Source organism: Nomascus leucogenys, chromosome 23, assembly GCF_006542625.1.
Source record: "Nomascus leucogenys isolate Asia chromosome 23, Asia_NLE_v1, whole genome shotgun sequence".
NCBI classification, from domain to species: Eukaryota; Metazoa; Chordata; class Mammalia; order Primates; family Hylobatidae; genus Nomascus; species Nomascus leucogenys.
Window position 1 is genome coordinate 17,923,357 of NC_044403.1, and position 12,662 is coordinate 17,936,018.

At 42.6% G+C, this 12,662-nt stretch overlaps 1 protein-coding gene across 1 annotated transcript in view; it reads right to left on the reverse strand.

Moving 5' to 3' along the window:
- Positions 1 to 10,536, reverse strand: part of DERA (deoxyribose-phosphate aldolase) — a 125,419-nt gene extending 114,883 nt beyond the window's left edge. Inside the window, exon 1 of the mRNA XM_030804640.1 lies at positions 10,294 to 10,536. Coding sequence (XP_030660500.1) covers positions 10,294 to 10,324 — 31 coding nt within the window. The 5' untranslated portion in view covers positions 10,325 to 10,536. The remainder of the gene's footprint in view (positions 1 to 10,293) is intronic.
- Positions 10,537 to 12,662: the final 2,126 nt, after the last annotated feature.

A 12,662-nucleotide genomic window follows, 5' to 3' on the forward strand; every position in this document is an offset into this window, starting at 1 on the left:
TCTCGCTCTATCGCCAGGCTGGAGTGTAGTGGCGCAATCTCGGCTCACTGCAACCTCGCCTCCCAGGTTCAAGCAATTCTCCTGCCTCAGCCTCAAGAGTAGCTGGAACTGTTACAGGCACATGCCACCACGCCCAGCTAATTTTTGTACTTTTAGTAGAGACGCGCTTTCACCATGTTGGCCTGGATGGTCTCAATCTCTTCACCTCGTGATCGGCCCGCCTCGGCCTCCCAAAGTGCTGGAATTACAGGCGTGAGCCATCACACCCAGCTCCCATAATACAAATAATTAAAGCTATTGTGGGGCTCAGGAATCTGTATTTTTTAACAAGCATCTTAGGTGATTCTGAGGCAGGATCAGAGCCCAGCCAAGCTCATGGTAAACTAGTGGAAAAGAAGGTAACGCAACATGCTAGACTAAACCAGCATAGAGAGAGCCTGAATTTCCATTCTAGGACTACCTCTAACCAGCCATGTGACCACAGGCTTAACTGCCCTAGGTCTCAGTTTTCTTACCCACAACAGAAGCGGGCTGGACTGATAGCAAACATGCCTTTCTGCTAGGAAATTCCATGACACGAAACACAACAACAAAAAGAGGTAGCCTTATTAAGTGTGGACACTATTATTTTCCTAGAAAAGAGTATCTGAAATATTCATAAGAGGTAATGTTTATTCAAGAATCTCTACATCACAGATAAGGAGTCTCTATCTATACCTTCAGCAGGCCAGATACCTAGTTTAATGTCAAATTTTAGACATTTGAATGAAATTTCTTTCCTGTCTCTCTCTCTCCCTCCCTCTCTCTCCCTCTCTCTCTCTCTCTCTCACACACACACACACATTTCTTTCTGAGGCTGTGGGGCAGTCCATTAGGTGGACAGTTGAAAACCTTATCTGAATCTGGATTATGAGAGCAGTTAATTTGTATATTTTTCCAGACTTTAAAGACCTTAGCATCATTAACCACCTTCCAAAAGAACAAAGACACCAGTTAAGTGGCACCTTTTTAGGAAATAACTACCAGCAGCTACTCTTGTCTTAGACTTTACTTTGCGGCAGGAAGGCCTGACTATAGAAAGCCAGCCAGAAGTTTCAGCCAGAGTGTCTCAACATTTAAAAAATCTGTATAGTTTGCTGGAGCCAAGATTAAACATTTATCCTTCCCTTGCAACCACTTTGGTTTCTAGGGAACTCACTGTTACGGCTGCGGCAGGCTGAGGAGAAGTACATTCGTAGACACACACACAACACACACCAAAGTTAACTGAAAAATTTCAAAGTGCCTTTTTATGCCTTTAACTCAAAAGATGAACACATTTCAAGGTGACCCAATCCTCAAGTGACAGACAGTGTTTTAAAAGGGCCAGAGCTCTCCACTTAAACAATTTCTGGTGACATGTTTAAATCGCATCCTCAAGGGCTCTCTGTCTGCTGTCTCATTTACTAGTCTTTCTTTCCTGGCAGAGGCATCCCATTTTAAATAAGTGCTTGAAGTTTTTCTTCCTTCCTAATAATTAAAATCCACCGGGCTTAGATGCTTTAAAAAAAAAAAAAAATGTTTTTTAACTTAGCAGGCACCGCAGAGGACTTTTAATTATTTAATTATACAACAAACCCAAATTATTACTTTATAGTTTTTCTATTTATCAAACAGTATCACAACAATAAAAGACAGCCTCATCATTTATGCTTACAAGCAAAAAGTAAAAGACTTCTAAGGTAAAATCAAAGTAGTTAGCATTCACAAAAGGATGCCCCAGTTAAAATCTAAAATGTACATAATTATTGACTCAGTGTATGTATTTCATACATAGGCTATGAAGGATTTTTTTTCTTTCTTCATGAAAACATTACTCTTAGCCATTATAGTATAATGAGAAGATTACACTAGATACCTGAAAATTGAGTTCCTATAGTTAATGAGACATGCCAGGCTGCTTTTGCTAGTCCCTTTGTAGAAACTACTCCGTCAGAAATATCCTCTCCAAAAAACCCTCCCTGGACCGTCTGTGAATTCGTCTTTACCCTTCCAATCCCACCACGTTCCTGTTGTCAGTTTTAACATGCCTTATGTGGTGATTTACATAAACATCTCCCTTAGTTGCCTATGAGCTCTGGGAAAGCAGAGACCAGGTCAGGCTCACCTTGGCATCCCTGCCATGACCATGAGCAGCAAGTAACAAGTGCCAGGAACAGCAGGCACTCCACATAAAGGTTTTTAAAATATTCTTATATATTTACATTTTAAAAATTAAAAAAAAAATTATTCTGGCCCCCTTCCCCTTCCCAAACAATTGTCCTAAACCACTGGGGTGGGGCACCGAAGAGGAGGTGAACAACGTAGTCATTTGAGCCAGGTTGAAATGGGGGCACCACTATGGCCCAGAGTGGGCCAAACAGTATGGGGTAGCCCAGAGTCCAATCAGAACAAGGAAGGGATCTGCACAAAGTGGGAGCAAGACATGGGGAGTGGAAGCGCAAGCAGGGTAAGGAAGGTATCCGCCTGGAGAGGGAGGAGAGGCACAGAGCCGGGCACAGAGCTCCATAGCCCCACACTAAGGTAACAGGGAGATTTGTGTAGGCAGCAGCCTGCTGTGGGGGACAAAGCACCAGCGGGATGAGGAAGGCAGCCTCACAGGAGGGAGGCCCAACTCAGGGGTCAGAGCCTGAGAACAGTGAGAAGAAAGTCTGCTGGGGCCAGGGGAAGCATGTGGAGTGTTTCAAATATGGAAAGGGAGAACACTGGGATACATCCTGTGGTACTGGACCAGAACTGGTGGTATTAGTGTGAACTCATGGTTTTCACTATGTAGATACACAGAGATGATAGGCAGACGAATCTAGAAGTGTGTGTGTGTATACAGTACATATATTTTTCAGCTCTGCCAGCTGAGGGCCTTGGGAACAGAGTCACCCATCACAATGAGCATACCTAGTGCTCAAATCTTGGCTTCTCAGTATCGTTATCCACCGAAAAAAAATGCTCCCTGGAGAACTGGCTGACTTTGGTGCTGGGAAAGGGAAATTATAAGATAAGCCGGAAATACCTTGTTGAAACACCCACCCCTAGCCCAGTCTGTGGAAAAACTGTCCTCCACAAAACCAGTTCAGTCCCTGGTGCCAAAAAGGTCCGGGACCGTTGGTGTAAAGCAAAGGGTAAAAACCTGTAATCGGAAGTTCTGCATTTGAGTCTTGACCTCAACTCTTACTAGCTCTGAGGTATAATAAGCAAGTTTTTTGTGTTTTCTAGGCCTTAGTTTTCTCATCTATGAAATGAAAATGATAATGCCTAGCACAATGGATTCCTGGGAGAATTAAAAGAGATTATATTAGTAAAAGCACTCTATGAAACCTAAAGTAACCTATGTATGTTAAGTATTAAATATTAAAGAGAAAAAAATTAGATTCAGACATAAAACCCACATTAACTTAAAATTACGCAAATCAATTTTATTGTTTAAAGAAACCTCAAGTTAACTCCAGTTGGGAAATTCCCCGCAGAAATCTAAAAATTTTTAAATTCTCTTACCACCTGAGCTAAGAGCTAGAGTCAAATTTTCATATGCCACCTAGTGAAGAATACACTGCCTTATGTTTTAGTTGTTTTTTTTTTTTTTCAGTAGGAATTGACTTTTGTAACTTAAAGGCAAAATTTAAAGCCCTCTGTCTCAATAAAAAAAAAAAATATGGGGACTTTGTAAGGTGTATTACATCACTTCTCACTTGTGACCCATAGATTCCTTAAACTTGTTTACAGCTAAAGAGATTCCAGTTCTATTTTTTCAGGAAACTACTAAGAGAAACTCCAGATGTAGAAATCTGGGACAAAAAAGTCACTCCAAATTAACAAAATTATCAAATACTTCACTATTTCTACTTAATTTTTCTTAACCTAAAGAACAAGAGCCTGGCACAGTGACTACAGCCTATAGTCCCAGCCACTTGGGAGGCCACGGAGGGAGAACTGCTTGAGCCCAGGAGTTCAAGACCAGCCTAGGCAACACAGCAAGACCCCATATCTTATTTTAAAATTTTTTAAAAAGAATACATCAAGAAACAGGATTGCACCAGGTGCGATGGCTCACGCCTATAATCCCAGTACTTTGGGAGGCCGAGGCAGGTGGATCACCTGAGTGAGGTCAAGAGTTCGAGACCAACACAGTAAAACCCCATCTCTACTAAAAATACAAAACTAGCCGGACATGGTGGTGGGCGCCTGTAATCCCAACTACTCAGGAGGCTGAGACTGGAGACTCACTTGAACCCGGGAGGCGGAGGTTGCAGTGAGCCGAGATTGCACCACTGCACTCCAGCCTGGGTGACAGAGTGAGACTCTGTCTCAAAAAAAAAAAAAAAAAGAAAAAGGATTGGTTTTTAAACCTAGGAAGCTGAGGCCAGCCCAAAGACTGGAGTATGAAAGGTGACGTTTTACAAAACTGTAAGAGACCAAAACAAACACACACACACAAAGAAAAGCCCCACTCTGTTCACCTTGAGGTCACTCCCTGGTCACCATCACATGATGCTCTGAGGCCCATCAGCATATCCACATGAAGCAATTCCAGAGGAAGTCTGGTTTTGACATGCCATCCTTGAAAACTTCACTAACATCTAACCCTACTCTCATAATCTACCAAAGTTTGGACTTCTCCATTCTCCCTCACGATAAACTGCATCTTCTTTGAAACAAACTGCAATGGTTAAGATGTGGGTTTATGGCAATAAAACAGTAACCTTTTATGTCTTAAACAGACAAATCAAACCTAAAAGAGTAACATTAACATTATTCACCAGTTATCTATTTGACTTTTCTGACATTAGGGTGTAGTGCTCCCAGTCAGCACCAATCGATACAGTGGTTGTTTAAGCATGTAGCATTATTAGCACCAGATCACCTGGGCTTGAATTCTGGCTCTGCCACATTAGCTATACCCAACTGGTTTTTGGCAAGTTACTTAAAACTCTCTGTACCTCAGTTTGCTCATGTGTAAACGAGGATCATGCTATCTCCCTCACAGGGCCATTGTGGACTAAATGAGAATTTCAAGCATTCGGCATAGTGCCTTACAAGTAGTTAGAGCTCTATGTTAACACTATCATTATACCCAGCACCTAAGCACAGTGTCTGCACACAGTAGGTATTAAATAAGGTGAAGAATTATTGTGCAAACAGATAGCCTTGCCTATTGTTGAGGTTTAAGATTCCATTCTAGGCCACCCACAGTGGCTCATGCCTATAATCCTAGCACTTTGGGAGGTAGAGGCTGGAGTATCACTTGAGGCTAGGAGTTTGAGACCAATCTGGTCAACATACTGACACACGGTCTCTATTAAAATAATAAATAAATAAATATCCATTCCAAAAATTAACCATTAACTTTGCAGTGGAAAATCACACCATCACCCAAATCAGAAACACTCTGTACCCAAGTTATATCTTAGCAGGAATGCCAAAAATGAGCTCCCTAAATCCCTAATTCGTAGGTTCTTTTAAAAGGAAATTAAAAATTATAATGGAAAACGACCAAGACATTCTATTTTCACAACCCATTTAAAGCACAGTCTAGGTACATCTAATTTTTAGACAAAAATAAATGAAAAATAATTGCACATCACACTTGCATTTATTTTACCTTGTAGCTCTAGCTTGACGTCCAGCTCCTGAACCAGATCTATTAATAGCTCTGTGAAGGCAGTGACCATCCCTGATTATCTTGTACCCCCAGCCTAAGGTAATACTACCCAGTACAGATTGGTACTCAATAACTACCTAAATAAATGTGCTTCTTAAAATAAATCCCACTAGCCTGGCCAACATGGCAAAAACCCATCTCTACTAAAAATACAAAAATATTAGCCGGGCGTGGTGGCGAGCACCTGTAATCTCAGCTACTCGGGAGGCTGAGGCAGGAGGATTGCTTGAACCTGGGAGACAGAGGTTGCAGCGAGCCGAGATCACACCACCGCACTCCAGACTGGGCAACAGAGGGAGACTCTGTCTCAAAAAAAAATACAAAATCCCAACGTGGTTATTTTTTCAGATATCTTTGAAATGTTGCTTTTTGTACAGAAGAGTTTTCAGACACACAGAGACAGAGCAGAGAGATCCTTAGAAGTCATCTAATAACACCCCCATTCTCCAGACGCCTCCAAAGATAACATTTGCAAGGAAGTTACACTGTCTACATCCTTTATAGGCTTCTTGAGATATCTCTGAAGACAGATGTAACAAAACTGAATCTTAATACTCACACAGAGGAAGAAGGTGCCGAGCTTCACAGCACCTGTCCAGGCAACCATACATGGGGACCAGGTAGATTCCCCAGTTCCCCCAAGTAAGAAGCAGCTCTCAATTCATTCCTTCATTCAACAGACTTTTTCTTTTTCTTTTTTTTTTTTTATTATCTTTTTTGAGACACAGTCTGTCTCCAGTCTGTCGCCCAATGGAGTGCAGTGGCACAATTCCGGCTCATTGCAACCTCCACTCCCTGGGTTCAAGCGATTCTCGTACCTCAGCTTCCCAAGTAGCTGGGACTACAGGCATGCGCCACCATGCCCAGCTAATTTTTGTATTTTTAGTAGAGACGGGGTTTCACCATGTTGGCCAGGCTGGTCTCCAACTTCTGATCTCAAGTGATCCGGCTGCCTTGGCCTCCCAAAGTGCCAGGACTATAGGCATGAGCCACCATGCCCAGCCTCAAGACATTTTTGAGGGCCTTCTGTGTACCAAACACTATTCTAGGTACTTGGGAGACATCAGTGAACAAAAGAAAGATCACTACCCATGTGACACCTACATTTTAGGTAATAGTTAAGTGGCATCTAATAAAATAGAAGAATATCTGTACATTTTAACAGACTATATAGGGCATAACAGTCTAGGTACAAAACTTGATAGTACCTTGGAGATAATTAAGCCAATGGATCTCAAACTTGGGTATGCTTCAGTACTACCCATAGGACTTGTTAAAACTCAGAATGCTGGGCCCCATCCTCTAATATTAAAGCTAGACGGTACATTCCCTATTTGGAAAACATCTTCCATACATCCAAATGCCAATGTTTTCCTTAAAGACTTTTTAATCATGAAGGTCAGGTTTAGTCTCAAAGGAACTCTATTTTTTTTTTAAGTCTATGAACTAGAAGTATATACAGCAAATCATAAATAACAGTGATTGGACTAGTAATAATTCTACAATATTTTTGTGCTAACTGTATTTTCTAGAATTTTTACAATAACCATGAATTCCTTTTGTAATAAGAAAAGGGAACAAAAATGTTAATTTATTTTAGAAATTAGTTACAATGTTTATTAAAAGGACTTTCAATTAGAAAACTGTTTTAAAAATCATCAGTTAATATAATACATAAATTAAGTCTGAAAGATTTTTTTCCCTAGTACCTAATTCAAATAACTTATTTTAGCATTTCAGTTTAAACCTGTTTGGATTAAGGATTAATACATGTGAAGGAAAAAAATCTGATTTTAACAAATAAGATAATAAAAACGAAGCTATGATCATTTCGACAGCTGCATAAAAACCACATTTACTATTATTCTACCTGGCAATTATTTATGTCTACACTTTTACTTTTCAACAAATGAATGGAAGTGATTGATTCTAATTACTGCAAATAAATAAATTTTAAAATGTTCAATTATGTTTTTTGAAAGAAAAATTTAAAACGTCTAAGTTTTGGGAAATTTAGGGCACATCCTTGATGTATGCATAATCACACGGTCATATTCCTGGGAATACCAAGGTAAGACACCACCCCAAACCTGTCCCATATCCACCACCTTCAAGGATATTCCAATCTAAGAAATATGCCGTTATTATTAAAGACCACGTTCCAGAGATGGGACTAGAGTTTAAAACATAATCAGCTAGAGGACAGTGACTGAAATAAAATCAACTAGGTTAGAAAATCAACTGTCTTTAAAATGATAGATTTACTCTCTTACCATTCGACAAAAATTCCAGAACACCTCTTGGAAGTGCAGACTGTTTAAGTACAAGTCAGTTCTAAGGAGAGTGAAAAGGAACTACCTGTATGTGTTACATATAATTTAGAGCCAATTTTCTCAAAATTAGCCCCTAAAACCGTAACTCCATAATACTAATACTGAGAGGTATTAGTACTGAGAAGTACTAATGCTGGCAGCCCTCACTCGCTCTTGGTGCCTCCTTGGCCTCAGTGCCCAGTCTGGCCGCGCTTGAGGAGCCCTTCAGCCCGCCGCTGCACCATGGGAGTCCTTCCCTGCGCTGGCCGAGGCCAGAGCTGGCTCCCTCAGCTTGCGGGGAGGTGTGGAGGGAGAGGCGCAGGCGGGAACTGGGGCTACCCTGGGTGCTTGCCGGCCAGCGTGAGCTCCAGGTGGGCGTGGGCTCCGCGGGCCCCCGCACTGATTGCCGGCCCTGGTCAACGAGGGGCTTAGCACCCGGGCCAGCGGCTGCGGAGGGTGTGCTGGGTCCCCCAGCAGTGCCGGCCCACTGGCGCTGGGCCTTAGCTGCCTCCCTGCGGGGCAAGACTGGGGACTTGCAGCCAGCCATGCCTGAGCCTCCCCCCAGGCCCGCCCCCGGCTCCTGTGCTCCTGTGCCGCCCTAGCCTTCCTGAGGAGCGCCGACCCCTGCTCCACCACGCCCAGTCCCATGGACCACCCAACAGCTAAGGAGTGCAGGGGCTAAGGAGTGCAGGCACATGGCAGGGGACTGGCAGGCAGCTCCACCTGTGACCCCGGTGTGGGATCCACTGGGTGAAGCCAGCTGGGCTGCTGAGTCTGGTGGGTACTTGGAGAACCTTTATGTCTAGCTAGGGGATTGTAAATACACCAATCGGCACTCTGTGTCTAGTGCAAGGTTTGTAAACACACCAATCAGTACCCTGTGTCTAGCTCAGGGTTTGTGAATGCACCAATCAACACTCTGTATCTAGCTAATCCAGTGGGGAGGTGGAGAACCTTTGTGTCTAGCTCAGGGATTGTAAATGCACCAATCAGCACCCTGTCAAAACAGACCACTGGGCTCTCTGTAAAACGGACCAATCAGCAGGATGTGAGTGGGGCCAGATAAGAGAATAAAAGCAGGCTGCGGGAGCCAGCAGTGGCAACCCGCTGGGGTCTCATTCCACACTGTGGAGGCTTTGTTTTTTCTCTCTTTTTAATAAATCTTGCTGCTGCTCACTCTTTGGTTCCACACTGCCTTTATGAGCTGCAACACTCACAGCGAAGGTCTGCAGCTTCACTCCTCAGCCAGTGAGACCATGAACCCACCAGAAGGAAGAAACTGAACACAACCGAACATCAGAAGGAACAAACTCCCCACAAGTTGCCTTTAAGAACTGTAACACTCACCGCGAAGGTCCGCGGCTTCATTCTCGAAGTCAGTGAGACCAAGAACCCACCAATTCCGGACACAATACTGTCTATACTGAAGACTTACTAGGTGTCCACAATATACCAAACTATTTTACATGTATCCTCCTATTTAATCTCCTAACGGCTTTATAAGGTAACTACCACTATAATAACCATTTTACAGATGAAGAAACTTAAGCGCAAAGTTATTAATTTGTCTGAAGTCATACAGGTAAGAAGTTAAAGATCCTGGATACACAGATATCCAAGCTATAATACTTAAACCAGACGTTTAAACCTTATCTTGATCATGGTTTTGCTGTTTGAATTATAAATTTTTCACGTTGTTTTCTTGCCAATATTTGAACAAATATAAAAAAAGATGAAAACTGGGAAATAATACAGGTACTTTTACAAATCTTCGTAACTCTAAAATCCCACGCAATCTGCAGTGTTACATTTTGAGCACAGAAGGCTGACCAACTTTTCCACGAGCTCGGCCACTTCAAGGTTATGGTTAAAATTATCTACGGAAATACTGCATTAAATTACACAAGTATTCTATTAAAAGGAGGAGAAGGAAGGTTTTTATCTGGTTTTACCTGCTTGGGAGTTGTTTTGGGTTTTGTTTTTTTGGGTTGTTGGGTTTTCCAACCAGCGAGCTAGAGTGAACGAAAAGGTAGGAAGATGATAATCTAATCCTTTCCTACTCCTTCCGCATACAAGAGTAAAGCTTAGGTGCAAAGGCAAGCGGCGCGAACGTGCCGGGTTCGGCCTTTACTTGGGGTGAGTGCGGACCAGACGCCACTGCTTCCCGCCCTCGCGAAAACCCCTCAGGGACCCACAGCCAGGGCACTGGGCGGCGGCAGGCCCTGCGCTAGTCCCGCCGGCGCTGGACGCGAGGAGAAGGGATGGGGAGCCCCGCGAGCCCCTTACCGAGCTCGGTGCCCCGACTGTGCGCGGACATGGCGCAGGCCGCTCCGGAGCTGCCGGCTGGTAGGCGCCCGCCTCAGCGCGGCGCTCGGCACTTCCTCCTTCCCGCCAGCTGGAGCGCTCGCCCCGCCCCTGCCTTCTCCCGGGGCGGAGTCGCGGGCCCTGGCCACGAGGTCAGGACCCTAGGCTTATTGCTCAGCAAGGAAATCGCGCCGCTCCCCTCCCCCGTCTTCTCCACGAGGTACCGAACCGGAGCGCTAGGTGGCTCCCGGAAATAATGCTACCAACACCCTTTTAAAAATACTGAAGTTGCCAATTGCACATAATAAAAATATTCCTAGAAACTTTTAACTAAGATTATATAACAAGAAGGGAGAGAGGATCCAAGTGCAGAGCTCTGCAACTTCAGATCTGAAATGTCAGCAGGGATCCCATATCCTTGTTAGGGAAACCAAGGAGCAATCAAGGGCCCCAGGCACGCTGACTTTTCTAATCTACACGTCATGAAAAGAAGCAGCTATGTGGCCTGAAGAAGGCAAGGGCTTAGGAGTCAGAAGACCTGGTTTCTTAGCCTAGCTCGGGCAATAATTAAATGTGTGACCCTGGGCAAATTAACTGCTTTTCGGAGCTTCATTTTTCTCATCTGTAAAAGAAGACCTTGACAATTTCTTGGTTCTTTAAAATTCTATGATTCTATAAAGGTAAAATGCTTCAGCCTGATTTCTCTGTGACCAAGAGGTCAAAATTGTCGAGTCACTCCACAACCTCAATAGTTAACTTATCTGTACTCACATTTAGAGGCACCTCTGCTATGAAAACAGAGTACAGTTAGTTATGATTTGTCTGCCATGAGCCAGTTATTGTGCTAGGTGCTTTCATACATCATACATAGATGTATGATAGCATTTGAGTCTCTGAACAGTCCTGCAAATAATGTATTTTATCTCCATTGCTATACCTTTAGACATCAAAGTTCTGAATACAAAGTCATCCTGGTATAGTGGAAATACAGTGGGCTCAAAATGAGCTGAACCCATTAATATACCAGCTCTTCCATTTAATAAATGTAATTTGGCAGTTCTAGAAAAATAGTCTGTCTACTTACCTGTAAAGTGGAGATGATCAAAATATGTTCACCTTGCAAAGCTGCTGAATGTATGCATCTAGTACATAACATGGCATACAGTAGATGCTTAAAAAATGGAAGCTGTTAATGTTATTGTCAAGTTCATACAGTAATTACTGAGCTGTTTTAAATAGGAATAGTAATATTTGTATACTCCTCTACACTGAGCTTTCAGCCTTGTCCACACACAGCCACTGTTGAATGTTTCGGATGTGTCTAGATCCTATTCATACATACTATAGCACTTTTCTTTTTTATATTAACCTTGAAAAAGAGAAAAGCAGGCCCTGAAAGCCTGGAGCTGGCCTGAAACTCACAACTGGACCCTGGTTTTCCCTGGTTAAACATATACAATTTCACAGAGCAGCATCAGCCAAGGCCATTGTGACCATAATGAATCAACAAAAACATAATCATAATCATGTCTGATAATAGAAAACCATGAATATTGTTCAAATAGCCCCTATCCTAGCTATTATGACTTCTTTACCAATCAGTTCTAGCTTCACTCCATTCCTATGTTTTAGATAAGAATTAAGATGCCCTATTATAGAACTATCACCAGTTCCTACCATCATCCAGTTCGGATCAAGGTCCCACCTTCCTTGAACTTTCCCCAAATCACCTGCGACAGGCCCAAATCCTATGTCGTTTCTAACATCCTCTTACTGAGACACCTCACATTAGGTCCCCATGGCAAGCATTCTCCCTTGTTACAATAAGTCAATAAACACAACTTTGTCCACTTGTAGGTGTGTTACTGGTGGTCTCTGGCTGGAGATCATTCATATCTCTAGAAGATACAAAGGCAATACATGAAATTCTATTTTTAGAAGTCGACACAACTCCAAACCAGATTCCATACCATTCATTACATAAATGTTTGTTTGTTTTTAAGTTGTCACATCCTTAGTTGAAAAATCAGAATTAGGGCAGCCTCTTAAAGCAAACGTTTTAGCAATATATCAGTCAAGAATTTCTCAAGGACTTTTTCTAAAATGGACCTGTTGAATGTATTAATCTCAAATTAATCTCTGCAGTTTAAAAGTATGCTAATGTGGCAACATTAGGAGAGACAGCAGGGATAGTATGCAAAAAATGAGTTTCTTTCACAGAGAAATGTTCCTATATTTCACTTTGTGAAGATTCCTTTTAAATTTATTGCCTTATGAAACTTCTGAAGTATCCCTAAGGCAAGTCCCCTCAAAGAAAGAGCTATAGACCACTACATGGGAATCACCCAAGA